The following is a 17,310-nucleotide window of genomic DNA, read 5'->3' on the forward strand; positions in this document are numbered from 1 at the left end:
AGTCATGGTAAATTATATGTGTATAGCAACGTGACTTTTTCTCCTACATAATCAAATTTCTTAGCATGTACTTATTCATAATAATCTGTTTGTAAAGCCACCTGTAATATTTCCCATTTCATTCTATATTTTATTTGGCAGGACTGTTATTTTAATGGGCATTTTGGGGTGGGGAGAAAGAACTGCATGTCTATAAAATATCAGAGGGCACTGCTAAGTATAAACTGGCCATGTCATGATTACTCTACTGTAATATAAGATAAATGAAATTTAAGATGCATACTTTTTGCCAACAGTTACTGGATTTACCATATAGTAAGGAGCTTGGTAAGAGTATTACTGTATGTCAGATGGCAAGAAAGGTTTAAGTTTTATGGTGCTAAAGTAGGAAGTTCTGTAAGTGATTAAGCAGGCAAATTAAGCACCTGTTCAAAATGCTCATGCACTGAAGAGTCACAAAGAAGATGTCAATTATACATGATCCAAAAATTCCCTTCTTCAGGTGGACCCAGGTGTTGCTTCTCTTGAATGTTAAATGTAGGACCATTATAAAGCACTTTACCCATGAGATCAAATAGTTATTCGGTGGTGAGATTTACCTAGATCCTTCCTAATCAAACTTCAGATACAGTTCTTTTTTCCTACCTGCCTAACCCATTATAAGTTCTGGGGGTAGTCTCAAAGACATAACTAATGAATGCATTATACACTATTAATGATATCTTGTACAGTAATAGTGCTCACAGAACACTTTATTAAGATTAAAAAAAAAGACAATGGTAGACAGGAGGTGGATGCACTGTTCTTTTTAAAAATTTCCTTCATCACTAGGATAAGTTCAGTGTGGCAGCTGGGAGAAGGAACCTTAGAAAAGCTGTGTGCTACTTTGGAGGATGAGGTATGGTATGTACTGGTAATCATTAATGGTTCTTTTTCTCCCACTGCTAGAATCATGTTCTAAGAAGCAGGTGGTCAAGGTGTGTGGCTACCTTCTGAAACCTTAGCTAAGAAATCACTTGTTCTACTTCCTGTGATTTTTAGCTTTGCTGGTTTGGAGACCTAATATAGCCATAAGATGTACAATTTATTGGAAGTAACAATTTGCTGAGAAAGCTAAGTGGGCAACTGAGGTGCTTGTGCTACTGGATGAATCAACAAAATGTGTTTGTAGTATAGTTTGAGCAACTGATTTTGATGAATTGTGCTGTTGTGTAATAAGAAAGAAAATTTCAGGTGGACTCATGCTACAGCATCTATATAACTGTATATATTAAGCCTACATTAAAATTTATTTGCCAGTTTATCAACTACATGTATTTTGGACATTTTTGATTAGCCTGCTGAAGAAAAGTATACAGGTGATACATGGTGGAGAAAATAAATAACAAATACATTTTGGGCTGGAAGAGTGGCAGAGCATCTGTCCTTCACCTGAGCTTAGCTTCTGTCTCATGTATGCACCCACATATTTTAAAAAATTTCATTTCTCTTTCTTCCTACTACTCTCTATTGCTGAATATAATATGTTAGCTGTCGATAATTTTATAATTTAGTCCATTGGCTAATGTGATGGCTAATTTTCACCGTCAATTTAACTGGATTAAAAAATCACCACAGAAACACTAGCTCTCTGCCCCCTAAATGCAGACTCATGAATCCTGCTGCCATGCCCTCCCTGCTATAATGGACTGTACCCTCAAACTGCAAGCCAAAGAATTCTTCCTTTCTTACATTGCTTTTGTAAGGTGTTTTATAACAGCAATGAGAAAAGTAACAAATACAACTAGAGAATATTGAAATGGGACTACACGAGAACTACACAGGCAGGGCGTACAGCTTAGGGGTAGAGTACACGTGGAAGACCCTGGGTTCAAACACCAGTTTTGCGAAAACACGCAAACAACATACTAACAACAAAGTACAAATTAGATAAAGCAAGAGATAAAGAAACATAGTACTATACGCTAACTGGGGTCCACTGTGGAAGTTTTAGTTGTCTCCCCTTTGGGACAGGGAAATAAGGACATTTTGGTCCTACTAGGGATAGCTGCACTGTTTGGAAGCAAGTGTTATTTATTATTTATTTTATTTTAATGTGTATGAGCGTTTTGGTTGCATGTATGTTCACATACCGCATGCAATGCCTTCAGAGGCCAGAAGAGGAAATGAGATCCCTGGAACTGGAATTGTGGACAGTTGTTAGTTACTAGATGGTACTGAGAACTGAATCTGGTCCTCTTGCAAGGGCACCCAGTGCTCTTAACTGCTAGGCTGTCTCTCTAGCCCCCCACCCTTTTTTGAGCACAGGCATTGGGAAAATATTGAATTAATAAATTTGAGCAATAAAAGGATTACTATGGACCTGTGCTTTTTGTAGATAGCCAGTACAACCGCCCAGAAAAGAAGTAAAAAAACAAGGAGGATATCCATTTTTCTTGGTGCATGCCACATATTAAAACTCGGGCATTCAGGTTTTTCTGTTTCGGCACAAGTTTGAGAGGATAGTGCAAAGATGCAATAATAGTTTGAGGTTAACAGCAGAAGTGGCTTCTATCAACATGAGAATCCAAGTGGCATGGTAACTCCTGAAACTACCGCAAGACGCTTCCTCACGGCAAATCCAGAGACATTACTTTCAGGCTTTCTTGATATAGCATAATTTTATATCAGTGATTTGCTTGAAGCTGTCTTTCTCCTCTTAGGTATCGTTTGAGACAATATTGGATTAAAATAATAGATAAATAACTCCTTTTGCTTCTGCTAAAAAATACAATTCATAAATTCCTCTTAGGCTCTGTGTTCCCTGTTGCTGCTCTTTTGATTCTTTTCCTTTGCTTCCATTCTTCCCTCTTCCCCAAGTATTTACAAATACTCCGAATTTAAGGTCCTTCAGCTGCAGAATGATTTGGATACTGCTCTGTGCCAGATATAGCACCTTTCAGATGCCAGGATAATTACTGCTGTGCTTACCCAGCTCAGGCTGTCAATACTAATGTTTTTCAATCACCCTTGTCCTGCCACAAAACACCAAACTAATGTTGCACAAAGAACAAAAATAAGAAAAACCACTGACACTCCAGCCCAGAATATTTTGGAAAGTAATCTGTACAAATATTAAAAATCTAGGAAGTTTATTATCATCATTTAAGGGTTCTACAACAGAAACATCATTGAACTCTCACAGTAACCCACCGTAAACTTGATGAAAACTGTATTTCAAAGGTTTTTAGAGGCAGTATTAAGCAAAGTCTGCCTGGATTGCCTTATTCTTGAGATAGACTAGGTGACACAAAATGTTTGGAAATGACATAATTTCTAGCTGTCATCATTTTAGCATCAAAAATGTGCAAGTAAAGACTATCCTTTCTACTTTGGTGACAAATTTTTGTGCTGATCAAAAACAAAACAAGACAAAAGAAAACAAAACACACAATGCTCCACAATTGCCAGGCTATGCAGAGCTCCTTAGGTAACAAATCATTTAAAAAAAAAAAAAAAGGCATTATATTATAGCAGGGAAGAACACATGAGGTTCACATTTGAAGTTAACGGGAGTCACATCTGTGCTAAATGCATTGCTATGTACTTGGAACAACATCCTAAAATATGTTCAGTAGGTATGTACTTTGTACCCTGACTTCAAAGAAAAGACTCCATTTGGTACACTTTTAGGGATAAAACAAAGAGAAGTAAAATTAAGCCTACATAGATGCTGCCCATAAACCAAGCCATCAATAGTTCATACATCTATTTTCTATTACTGGACTCCAAAGTTGTGGAGTTCTGTTTTAGACACAATTGGCTTTTTTTTTTTTTCCCCAAGGAATTAAAAAATGAGAATATACAGTATTAGGTTTTGTTATAACATCTTCAAACAAAATTTTTTATGCTGGTTCTCCTCCCTGCTTTTTCCTCTGTACCCATGTCCTGTATCATTCTACCCACCTCCATAATCTCCCTTCAGGTTTCATGTTTCTTGTGTCTTACTGCTCTGCCTTCCCCCACTTCCTCACACTGCCTTTACACCTCTGAAGGTCTCCTTTCTAGTTTCAGAGAATATGCCCACATTCACCCCTACTTACATACATGAATATAAATATTATATGTGTTAGGGTTCCAAACAGCAGCAGCTTCCCCCCTCCCCAACAGGGACCTACAGACTTTGGAGCCCGAAAAAGGGAACTGAGCTGATAAGCACCTTGACCTTTGAAGTCAAGGGAAACAAACTCTGCTGAGAAGCAGCCTGCCTTTCCTCTGATCTCCAAAGATAAGATAAGCAGATTCTACCTGATAACCAGAGATTTTAGAAGTTGTTTATTATAACAGCTTTTCTCTTATCTTAAGAGGGAAAAAGTAAACACTTCCAGACCCTAATCCTACCTGCTTTTCCTGCTTCCCCCTCCCTGATTTCTCCCTCAAACATTCCCCCTTCTACACCCTAAAGCCCCCATATATAAAGTCCCAGCTCACAGCCCGTGGGCTGACATCTTTCCCTCCCCTGCCCTTCCCTGACATCTTGCCCTTCCCTGACATCTTCCCCTTCCCCCGAGGGAAACGTGTCCTGTGCGAAATAAAGCTGTATACCGCTGTGAATTCCATCTGTGCCTCGCTGCCTCCTCCATCCGCGCACGCTCTCTCCAACATTTTTACCTATCAATATGTGAGGATCCACATATGAGAGAGAACATGGGATTTTTGTCTTTCTGAGTCTGAGTCAACTTTACTTAACGTAATACTTTCCAGTTCCATCCATTTTCCTATTTAGGTATACCAATTAATGAACATAGAACAAAAATGTTTAAACAAAATTATTCTTCGTTAAGTTGTATTGCATCGTAAGTATATGCAAAAGTAATCTTAACAAAAATAAATGATGAAATTTTACAGGTAAAATGACAGGTTTTCACTGTGCTTCAAGTTTATGGCTCTAAGTGCCTACATTAAAAAATCAGAAAGAACACAAATAAATGACTTAACATTGCAACTCAAGACACTTGAAAAGCAACAACAAATGAAACCCAAACCCAGCAGGCAAGAAAAAATAACAGAAATCAGAGCAGAAGTTAATGAAATAGAAATAGGGAAAACAGTACGAAGAATCAACAAATCCAAGAGCTGGTTCTTTGAAAAGATAAACAAGATTGACAGACCAGTAGTCCAGTTAACCAAAAGAAAGAAAGAGCACCTCCAAATCAACAAGTCAGAGATGAAAGGGGAAATATCACAACCAACACCAAAAAGATCCAGAACATTATAAGGGAATACTTTAAAAACATATATGCTACTAAATTTGAAAACCTAAAAGAAATGGACAGGTATCTAAAAGCATGGGAACCACCAAAACTAAACCAAGAAGAGATCAACAGCTTAAACAGACCCATAAGACATAAGGAAATTGAAATAGTAATACAAAACATCCCGACTGAAAAACGCCGAGGAGCAGATGAATTTACAGCAGAATTCTATCAGACATTTAAAGAAGATCTATATCCAATACTACTTAATTTATTCAAAAGGTAGAAACAGAGGTAGAACTTCCAAATTCCTTCTATGAAGCCAGCATCACTCTAATACCAAAGCCTGGTAAAGATACAACCAAAAAAGAAAACTATAGACCCATATCCTTAATGAACATAGATGCAAAAATTCTCAACAAAATACTTACAAATCACATACAGACACACATCAGAAAGATCATCCACCATGATCAAATTGGCTTTATTCCAGACAGGTAGGGATGGTTCAATATACATAGGTCAATGAATGTCATAAATCATATAAATGGGCTCAAATCACATAAACGAACCACATTGTCATCTCAATAGATGCTGTAGCCTGAAAACGATTTATTTCTCCCGGACTTCTGAAGAGCCACGGGCAGGCGCAGGGCACCCTGGGAAGAAGGGTGGAGCCTAGTGTGGGTACAGATTGGAATGGAAGACTTTGGCCCCAATTCTGGGAAGCAGGAAACAGGGAGCAGGTGAGCCAGCCTGCCCTGGACCCCATGGGGCACCTGGGGACCTCGCAAAGACCCTGTGGACCCCTCACGGAACTCTGTGGGGTGAGTAGGTGTGTGGGGACACGTAATGAGGCAGAACGTGGGCAAAAACAATCCAGAATGGTGGGGTGAGCCACGCAGAGTGTCTGGATGCTGGGTGTCGGCTATTCATTTCTTTGTAAGTCTCTCTCCTCCGGCCCCTCCCAAAGGTATACACGATGCAAAATCCAGATAAAGATGTGGTATGTGGTTTGTCTACACACATCAGGAGCAAGGGACTCTAGGAGAACTCGGGCGACAGATGCAGAGAAGGCCTTTGACAAAATTCAACATGCATTTATGTTCAAAGTTCTAGAGGGAAGTGAACTGGAGGGAACATACCTCAACATAATTAAAGCTATGTACAACAAACCCACAGCCAACATCATTCTAAATGGAGAAAAACTGGAAGCATTCCCATTAAAATCAGGAACCAGACAAGGCTGTCCACTATCTCCACTTCGTTTTAATATAGTGCTTGAAATTCTTGTAAGAGCAATAAGACAAGACAAGGAAATTACAGGAGTAATAACTAGAAAATAAGAGATAAATTATCCCATTTTGCAGATGATATGATAGACAATATGATCTAAGAAATGCCAAAAATTCTACCAGAAAACTCCTAGAAATGATTAACATGTTCAGTAAAGTGGCAGGTTACAAAATTAACCTACAAAAGTCATTAGCCTTTCTATATACCAATGACAAGCAATCAGAGAAAGCACATGGAAACACTCCCTTTCACAGTAGCTGCAATAAAAAAAAAAAAAAAATCTCAGAATTAACCTGATCAAAGACATTAAAGATCTCTACAATGAAAATTTTAAATCTTTAAAGAGATTGAGGAAGACAACAGGAGATGGTTTAGAAGAACTAATATTCTGGAAATGACCATCCTACCAAAAGCCATTTATAGATTCAATGCAAAGACAATCAAAATCCCCATGATGTTCTTCAAAGAATTGGAAAAAAAACCATGCTTAGATTCATATGGAAGGACAAAAGACCCCAGATAGCCAAAGCAACCTTGGCCAATGCTGGGGGGATTACTACACCAGATTTTAAACTATACTACAGAGCTATAATCATAAAAACCACATGGTACTAGCAGAAAAATAGACTTGTAAATCAATGGAACAAAACTGAATACCCAAATATGAGTACATGCAATTTCAGCCCCCTGCTATTTGACAAAGGGGCAAAGAATGTTGTTCACTGGAGGAAAGACAGCATCTTCAGCAAACTGTGCTGGCAAAGCTGGATCTCCACCTATAGATGAATGAAACGAGACCCCTATCTTTCACCTTGCACAAAAGTCAACTCCAAATGGATCAAAGACCTCAATGTGAAACCTGAAACTCTGAAACTGTTAGAAGAAAATATTGGCAATCACCTACAAGATATAGATGTACGAAAGGAATTTTGAAACTGGACATCAATGATTCAGGAAATGAGGTCAAGAGTCAACAAGTGGGACCTTATTAAACTAAAAAGCTTCTGTACATCAAAAGAAGCAACCAAGGAAGTGAAGAGAAAACCCACAGAGTTGGAGGAAATATTCACTAGTGACACATGTGACAGAGGTTTAACATCCAAGATATGTAAAGAACTCAAAGAATCAAGAAAACAACCCAATTAAAAGATGGGCTAAGGATTTGAACAGAGAGTTCTCAAAAGAAGAAATAAAGATGGCTAAGAAGCATCTTAAAAGTTGTTCAACATCATTAGTAATTAGGGAAATGTGAATTAAATCCACTTTAAGATTTCATCTTACCAAAATCAGACTGGCTAAGATCAAGAGAACATATTTACAGACAAGTATCCCAGTCACCACTCATCAAAGCAGCTCTTTTTGCACTAGTCAGAGACTATTACCAAGTAGCAGAACTGGTTACACACAGACCTTGTCTATGAAGTGCCCAGGCCTAAGACACAACTATAATGCAACCTCTACACCTAAGGCTCATGGAACATAGAACAGGGATAATGAAGAGGACACTAATGAATCTCTGTTCTCAGTAACGAAGCTCCCTCATGCAGTGGCGGGCCAGGAATACAAAGGTCACAAATAGCCAAAGTGCAGAGATCAAGAGTCTGCTGAATGCTGTTCCTTGGATAGGATTCCTTTATTAAACTTCTTCCACCCAAGGCTCAGGGACCATCACGGAGAGGGGGCAGAAAGGTTGTAAGAGCCAAGAAGAGGTTCGTAACCATATGGAAATGGAGTTCTACAAGCTCCTGGGAACCTGCTCATATGATTCTATGGAAATGGTGTCAGCACACACAGGTACCATGCAAATCCAGGCAGACAATAACCCAGCATAGAACTGGGAAAATGAACAAGAGACCTCAATCTTACCTGAAGAAATGTTGGCAACTGATTGCTGCTGGATGAAGAAGAGTTGATCTCCCTTAAACAAGGGGCTCTAGAGAGGTTGACTAGACTTAGTGGATGGACTTGCACTGGGGAATAGCTGGGGACATTGACAACCCCATGGGTCTGACAGGGATGACTGAGAGTATATGGGCTCTAGTAGAGGGTGGGGACTGTGTGAGGGTGCCATTGGGGATGGGGTTATAAAGGTGAGTGAGAGTTTCAAGCTGTTCTGTATGAAATACACAAAAAAAAATTAATAAAAAATGTATTTCAAAATTATATGAAGAAAAAAACTATGAAGTAGTTACATAATAGAATAAAACTGCATATGTATAAAGACTGTAATTATTTAAAATTTAATGGTAGTTTTAAAGGTTTTCAAAGTTTTAAACAGTGATCATGTCATATATAATTTTTTAAAGTTAGGAAATCTGTAAGTTGTATGAGAGCAAGGAAAATAAAAAGTTATGAAAATTTAGTTAATATAAAATATTCATTGTGAGGTGAACCAAGTCTTCATAGTGAATTTCAGGCCAGCTTGGGGCTACAGGAAGACCCTTTCTCAATGAGACCAAAAATAAAAATAAATAAAATTCATTATGGTGATTAAGTAAAGAGGAAAATCATAAATACAGACACATGAAGCAAATGTTTACTGAGGAAATTCCAGAAGAAAATGTATGTGAACAGCATTGTTGTTTTAAGTTGGCAGTATAACTTGCTGCTGCTTTCTTCTTACTTTTTCCAAATATCTATGCTATTTTGTGCTTCCCCGCTCCTTTTTATTTTTGGTCTTTTTGAGACAGGGTCTTCCTGTAACCGCAGGTGGCCTGGAACTTGCTATGTAGATCAGGCTGGCTTTGAACTCAAAGAGATCCACCTGCTTCTGCCCCCCAAGTGCTGGGATTAAAGGCATGTGCCACCGTGCATGGCTGCTATTTTATGCTTTTATTATAGAATAAAACTAAACATAATTAAATACACAATTTCTACTGTAATATAAACAAATTAGACAACATAACGGTAAAAGAATTTTTTTACCTCTTGCTCATCCATATTCAACCACTGCTTTGGATCTTCTTCAGTAGCCAAAAAAGCTATCAATTCTAAAGCAGTAAGTCTAGTTTGACGTCTTGATGAAACGAATATCAAAACAGGTTTGGCTGGAGAATGACTTCTAATTGCTGTGGAAAGTGGCAGAAAATGAAATTTCAAGGCAGTTAATATTAGAATATGAATCTCATTGAAATGGTAAGTGGGTACATGAAAAAAGTGTGGTATTTAGGTGATTTTAATTTGGTCATAAAATTTAGTATTATTTCAGGTATTAAAGGGTGCTTATGGGTACTGGAAAGATGACAGTAAAGGAGAGGTTGCTGGCAACAGCTCCAGAGAACACTGGCCAGGACAGGGCGGATTTAATATGCTATCCCAGGGTCTAATCTTAGCTGTCAAGGAAGGAGAAGCTTCGGTGTTTAGATTCTCCACTGAGAGCTACATACACATACACCTGGAATCGTACACTGAGTTCTCTATTCCCAAGTTTGTTTTTAAGATGTTGCTGCTTGCCTAAGCAGTGATATTAAAGTGGTCCTGGGGTCTAAAGAAACAGTTAAATCTTTCAGGGTGATGTTAAAGTCCAAGGAAAACCATGATAAAATTCCTTCTATTTTTGTTGTTACCAGTAGATGGAAAAATTAGTAAAAACTGTACCAGTAAACGGCTGAGTGATAAAGCAGCAGAATGTTTTCTCTCTGATTTTTTAAATACATCTGTGAAGTTTTAAGTGGGGAAAAAGCAGTAGAGAACACCAATACATGTCTGAGAAGGGCATGAGTGCTCGGTGCACACAAGGACACTTTGAATTCCAAGTAACGAGACTGAAGAAATCAGAAGAAATAACATCTTCAAAAAATTATGTAATGTACCACATAAATCTCCTGGACTACCTGGAATTGAGGTTTCTTTACTTCAAAATAGACAAATGGCTCACTGTTTTAACAGTGACAAAGGAGGTAGGAGAGGAGGGAGTTGAAGAATTACTAAAAGTCATGTTTTTTTGAGACAGGGTCTCCCGGTAGCCCCAGTTTGATGGTATTTAGATCCCCTCCCATATCTGCTCCTTCCCCCATTCCCCCCCACACCCAATTTAAAGCACTCCCTTTATATGTAAAATGGCCCACTGAGTTTAATTTGTATACCTAAATGTCCTTCAGTGTGGGTCCACCCACTGGGCCTACCAAAAGTTCCATCAAGACACTGTGTTGCCTTCCCAGCAGCCATCAACTGCCAAAAGTTCCTTAGGTTGGGGTGGGATTTCTTACCCACTTCCCCGTGTCTGTGCTGGGATTTTCCTGGTGTGAGCTTGCATAGATAGGACTTATACATGCTATCAACCATATGAGTAACTGACTAACTGTCTGGAAGACTGTTTCTTTATGGTCATTCATTCCTTCTGGCTCTTACAATCTTTCTGCCTCCTCTTCTAACAAAGATCCCTGAGGCTTGGGAGGCAGAGATTTGAAATAAGTGTCCTACTCATGGATAAACAGTCTGCGGCCTATTATTCTCTGCACATTGGCCAATTGTGGGTTTCTGTGTTCATCATCACCTGCTCCAAGTGAGAGGTGAGGGATGCATTCATCCTATGTGTAGAGGCTGCACTGAAGATGAGTCACTTAGTGTTAAACATCTCAGAGACACTTATCTTCTATGTCTGACAAGTTCTATAACTCTGTAATAGCCTCCATCTGTTGCAAAAGAAGCTTCTTTGATGAGGGGTGAAAGATACACTTGTCTGTAAATATAAGGAAGCATCTTTAGAATAAAGTAAGAAATTATGTTTGTATAGGAATGTGGTAAAAGTAGGTTTTTCTCCAGTCATATGTATGTGGCTATGTTTACAGTATTACACATGAATTTCCTCCAGTGGAGTAGGCCTTCATTCCAACTAGGCAGTAGTTAATTAACCCCAAGATAAGGTGCTACTACTGCACCAATATCGATAGTTTGCTGGGCCAGTCATTTATTAGACTTTACAGCTGTGTAGGATCATTGATTATTGGTTTTCTCCCTTGGCAGCTTATATAATATCCTATGATACCATTAGAACTAGTCCTCAGGAAGGAGGCTTCCAGGTGAGTTCCAGCTAGATGATTCCAAGTTCTATAGTTGCCTGTACCCATGTTTGAGTCTTCTATTTTGTTCCATTGATCTATAAGTCTCTTTTTGTGTCAATACTATGCTGCATTTATGACTATGGCTCTGTAATATGGAATCACTTTAAAAAAAATTCAGCTGGTCAGTCACTCATATGAACTCACAGCAATGGTGACAGTATGCACAAGTCTCACCTAAGTTCAAGCCAGAAAAAAATCCCAGCATAGATGTGTGAAACACCAATCCTACCTGCTGGGAGAGTCAGTCTGGTTTAAGGGTAGGCTGATGAGGCTCCAGTGGATGAACCCACACCAAAAGGCATTTGGAGACACAAATTTGATGCTATAGGCCTTAACAGAGGTTGTCAGACACCCTAGAACTAGAGTTCCAGATGGCTGTTAACCACCATCTGGAGTGCTAGGAACTGAACATGGGTCTTTTCCAAGAGCAGTTAGTGCTCTTAGCTTCTGATCACTCCAGTTCCTGCTGCAGAATCTCTTTTTAAGGGCCCCCCCCCCCAAAAAAAATCAGTTTCATAATGAAATGCTGCTGTAGGGTTGACTATATGCCACAACAAGAAGAAGGCCATCATAAAGTCCCACTACTAAACTCAAAGAAATCTAGTAATTGGTACAGGCATGGCGATTCATCAAGACAGCAGTTGAACTGATACCATATCTTAATGTCAGGTACTTTAGTTATTTACTATTGACTGACCATTTAAATAATATCAAATGCTTTGTTCCAACAATGGTACATAGCCATTTCCTATATAGATATAAGCAATTTCTATAATGCATACTATGAAATATAAACTCATTTCTCATTTTTTCACCTTTCACCATTTATTAGAGTACTACAATATATGATAAATCTATGGTGGATCACCTTAGCAAAATTACATTTAAAACACATGCTATCGTAATACTGGTATCATTTATACAGACAATCATGAATGGCTCTCTCTTTATTAAACCTCAACATTTAATGGATTTTTGCTGCTGCAAGAACAGGTGTGGCTGAACAGCTCATGACAGATTTATTGTTCATTAGTGTTTTGTACAATGCTTCTGTTGAGGTGTAAATAATCTGAACTGCCAAGCTAGGTCTCCAGCCCACAATCAATACTTTGCTTTTGTCATAAAGCTAATTATAGCAGCTAAAAAGCCACCACACAACTGTCACCTCACAATCAACAGAAGTTCCCATTACAGAATTTATTTTGCAGGTTATTTTTCATTGATACAATAAATATTCCTTCTGTAGTCTAAATAAAATGTATTTCAATAAAATAGGAGCGTTATTCCTAAACCTCTCCTATTTGACTAACTTGCTAAAAATATGAAAAACAAAACATTAAAACCTAGAGTATTTTAAAAAGTAATGAATTGCCTGTTCTTTTTTAAATTTATTTATTTTAATTTTATGTGTATGAGCATTTTGACTGAATGTATGTATGTGCATCACATGAACAACTGGTGCTCTGAGATGCCAGAGGTGTTGGATTCCCTGAAACTAAAGTTACAATTTGTGAGCTGGTAGGTGACGGTAACCAAACCTGGATCTTCTCATAACCCCTGTGTCATCTCTCTAGCCTCTGTCTAAATTTTACAGTTTTTAGTAAAAGGAAAATTGTATATTTTTAAAAAAATTGTAGTTTTTAATTATCACTTGTTTCTAATCACCACACAATATCTTAAATGATTAATATTAAGAATCATGTACTTCTTATGGGACATGGTGGGGCAACCTTTAATCCCAGCATTTGGAAGGCAGAGGCAGGCAGATCTCTGTGGGAATGAGGCCAGCCTGCCCTACATATTCCAGGCCAGCTGGAGCTACAGGGAAACCCTGTAAACACAGTCATACACATGGCTGGAGAGGTCAACTGACCCTAGAGAAAGACCTACTCCTGTCATTTCTTAGACCAATGTAATGTCCTACTGTATTCTAAGTATGTATCTTTTAAAAATATTTTATTTGTTATTTTTATTTCATGTGTATGAGTGTATTACTTGCATGTGTGTAAGTGCACCCATGTCATGCAATGCCCATGGAAGTCAGAAGAGGTTGTTAGATCCCCTGGAACTGGAGTTACAGACCGTCATTAGCCTCCATGTGGGTACAGGGAAAAAAACGCAGGTCCTCTAGAAGAGCCGACCGTGCTCTTAATTGCTGAGCCATCTCTCCAACCCCAAAAGTGTGTATCTTCGTACTTACAAATGTACCACTCTCTCCACAGTCATCAAAGAGGTTTCTTTTTGCAACAGATGGAGACTATCAAAAAGTTCCACAACTAATCAGATGCAGAGAAAATGTGACTATGAGGTGCCCTGCCCTAAGTGAAAAATCTATAATGTAATCTCTACATGTAAGGCTCAGGGAATTTTGTGGAAGACGGGGCAGAAAGAGTGTAAGAACCAGAGGGACAAGACACTTGCTGCTAGTTAATGCATTCGAGACAGGACAGGGGAGCAACACCAATGAAACATCCACAGTGTGGTAGCCTAAGAAGATGTGTGAAATGACAAAACCAGCTGACATGCCAAGGTGGACTGGGGGGGTATCATGGGATCCCACCAAAACCAGCTGACATGCCAAGGTGGATTGGGGGGATGTCATGGGATCCTATTTCAAGATGAAGAGTTAAAGGCAATCAGTGGATGCTGAGGGAGTGAGAATCAGTTTTCTCCGGAGACTAGCTCCCTGAGAGGTTGTTATCTAAGCCCAAATGGACAGCCGTATACACAGGTACACCACTTAATGGACACATACATTATATATATAAATTTATACGTATATTTATAAATATGTATGCATATATAACAACAATAATCAAAGAGAATAAGAGATTTAGAGGGCATGTGGGAACATGGGAGGACTTGGTGAGAGACTGGAAGGTACGGAAATGATGCAGACTGATGTATGAAATTCTCAAAAATAGTTTAAAATTAAGAAAAACAAATTGAAATAAAATCTGAAAAACAAAGCAAAACAAAAAAACACTGGACTTGCCTATTTCTTTAAAATTATATATTTTATTCCTACTGCAAAGAAATTTTGATTTATGAAATACTTGTTTTCAATATATATATTTACATTACTGAACAGGTGAGATAAATAGCTTTAGATTATTTGTAGCATCAAGACCATTATCATCCTTTTAAAGAAACACAAATGACTTAAAATGCATTTGATGGTTATTAGACAAAATGTTTACTTTTACTATTTCATTCCAAGAATCTCAAGCTTACCCTGAAATGCAGGTTTATTCATACTAGCCATACGTGGGCAATAGTGTTGACCTGGGAAACCTTGAATGTGAACTTCCAGTGGAACTGGGCGAACTGATGGTCGGAAGTTGAACAAACCCATCTAGCAAATACGAAAGAAAGTTTTCAATCTTTACACTGAAGGAAGCGTCACAATATTATAAAGTTATCCATAAAAATGATTGCTCAACGGCTATTCCATTGCTTTTCCACGTACCTGCTTTATGTTGAGCCAGTCAGCAAGGTCTCTGGCATTAGCTAACGCAGTAGACAGTCCAACTATTCTAACAGGCTTCTCTGTATGTGATGAGATGAAGTTTGTTCGAGACACAATGACTTCTAGAACTGGACCTCTTTCTTCCCCTAAGGTTAAGAATAATGAATATTAATCATTCAACAAATTGATTCTGGCTGCTGCAGGCATGAAGTCATAGTTCATAGGTTCCTATTAAAAAAAAAAAAAGACTACTACTATATGAACCAGCAATTAAGTAACTAAGTGATCCCACTTTGGGATATTAAAAGGAAAACAAAACAAAACAAAACAATAAAGGAATTGAAATCAATACATCAGAGAGATATATGTATTCCTGTGTCCATTACAGCATTAACCAAAATAGCCAAGAAGTGGCTAAGTGTCCACTGTCAAATGAATAAAGAAAACATAGAACATTGTATATACACAACAAAATACTATAAAACAATAAAAAAAGAATGAAACCCTGGTATTTACAACAACATAGATGATCCAGGAAGAGAATATATTAAGAGAAATGACCCAACCATAGAGAGGCAAATTTTGCACGATCTTGTGTTACATGTGGAATTTTTTAAAAAGTCAAAACTCAAGAAAGCAAAAAGATTAATGGAGTTTTCCAGAGGACAGGAGCGGTTTGCTGAGGGAGGGGAAAAGTGAGATGTGGGCATAAGTATTAAGTTAAACAGGAGGAGTAGCCCATGAGAGCTAATGAACTTTTAAAGTGTGGAGATAGATACCTTAGTTAATTTAATCTAAACATTCCACATTGTAGACATATGAAAGCATCGCACTGTACACCATGAACACATACAATTATTTGTCAATTAAAAATTATATTAAGGGATGGAGAGATAGCTCAGCAGTTAAGAGCACTGGCTGCTCTTGCAGAGGACCTGGGCTTGGTTCCTAGCCCCCACATGCCATCTAAGAATCACGTATAACTCTAGTTTCAGGGGATCTGATGCCCTCTTCTGGCCTACACATGCACTGCACACAAGTGGTACACTTACATACATAAAAGCAAGCAAAACCACTCACACACATAAAGTAAAAACAAATTAAAAAAATAAAAAAGATTACAGTAATAAAATAAAGTCAAGGTTTTTAAAACTGTATTTAGCTCCAGTGGTACCCACCAAGCAGATGGATCTCATCTATGATGAGAATAGTGACTTGTTGCACATAGTTCCTATTCTGCCAGCTTCGACTAACTCCATCCCATTTCTCTGGTGTAGTGACAATGAGGTCAGCCTGAGCAACGGATTTCATGTCTGGAGTTACATCCCCTGTTAGTTCAATAACTCTGGAGAGATATAAAATTGATTCTCAGGAACACGTGATCTGACAAAGGAAAAAATTAAAAACTGCTCTTTTAAATAAAATATTATAATGCTTCAAGCTACTTTTTTCAAACCCTTTCACTTGAAATTTTGTGAAATGCAATATTCATATTCCAAGCCATAAAATGCAGGATATATAAATAAATGTTTATGTTTAAACCACTGATAAATGTACTTAAGTATGCCAACTTTGTTATGCATAAAACAGTTCTTCGTATGTTATTTTATAAAGCTGAAACAAGTTTTTCTTCTTTTTTTGTTTTGACTTGTAGAGACAGGATCTCATGTAGCCTACACTTGAACTCACTATGTAGCCAAGGGTGAGCTTGTAGTCCTCCTCCTGCTGCCACCTCCCAAGGGCTGGTATTATGGTGGTACCTGTGCTACTGTACCTGGCGCTTTAAAAAACTAAATGACCTATTTATTGAAGTGTTATCTTATTAGGGCATTTATGATGAATATAATTACTTATAAGCTTAATTTCTTTTCTTAGATTGGAGTTCTTCTACAGATAACATACTGGGATATAAATAAGATCAGCCAGGGCAACTATGTACCATCTTTCTCAGGGCCTTTCAGTCTCATAGTGAAAAAGAGGAAAATAAAAATCCATGTAAGAACATAACAAGTAGATAACATGTAAGAAAATCTGGAGGTAAATTACAAATTTTTAGTAATCACTTACTAAACAGTTTCTCTAACTACATTAAGACTCAGAAAAGAGAATAAAGGGCAGGGTTTGTTCTTCTAAGGATAATGTTCCTAAAACACCTATTCATTTTTCTTGATGTTCTGAGTTTTACATTTCATATATTACACTAATTTTTTATATTATATATAGTTTACATTTTATATATATTACACTG

The 17,310-nt window shown here is 37.9% G+C and overlaps 1 protein-coding gene across 7 annotated transcripts in view; it reads right to left on the reverse strand.

Moving 5' to 3' along the window:
* Ascc3 (activating signal cointegrator 1 complex subunit 3) overlaps positions 1 to 17,310 on the reverse strand; it is a 379,245-nt gene that overhangs the window by 139,181 nt on the left and 222,754 nt on the right. For all 7 annotated transcript variants that reach the window (XM_029558579.1, XM_029558580.1, XM_008822937.3 and 4 more), the window contains 4 exons: positions 16,241 to 16,407; positions 15,063 to 15,208; positions 14,828 to 14,948; positions 9,456 to 9,598 (listed from right to left, as the gene is read on the reverse strand). In XM_029558579.1, the coding sequence (XP_029414439.1) occupies positions 9,456 to 9,598; positions 14,828 to 14,948; positions 15,063 to 15,208; positions 16,241 to 16,407 (577 nt within the window). The remainder of the gene's footprint in view (positions 1 to 9,455; positions 9,599 to 14,827; positions 14,949 to 15,062; positions 15,209 to 16,240; positions 16,408 to 17,310) is intronic.

Source organism: Nannospalax galili, unplaced genomic scaffold (genome assembly GCF_000622305.1).
Source record: "Nannospalax galili isolate Female #2095 unplaced genomic scaffold, S.galili_v1.0 scaffold448, whole genome shotgun sequence".
Taxonomy (NCBI): Eukaryota; Metazoa; Chordata; class Mammalia; order Rodentia; family Spalacidae; genus Nannospalax; species Nannospalax galili.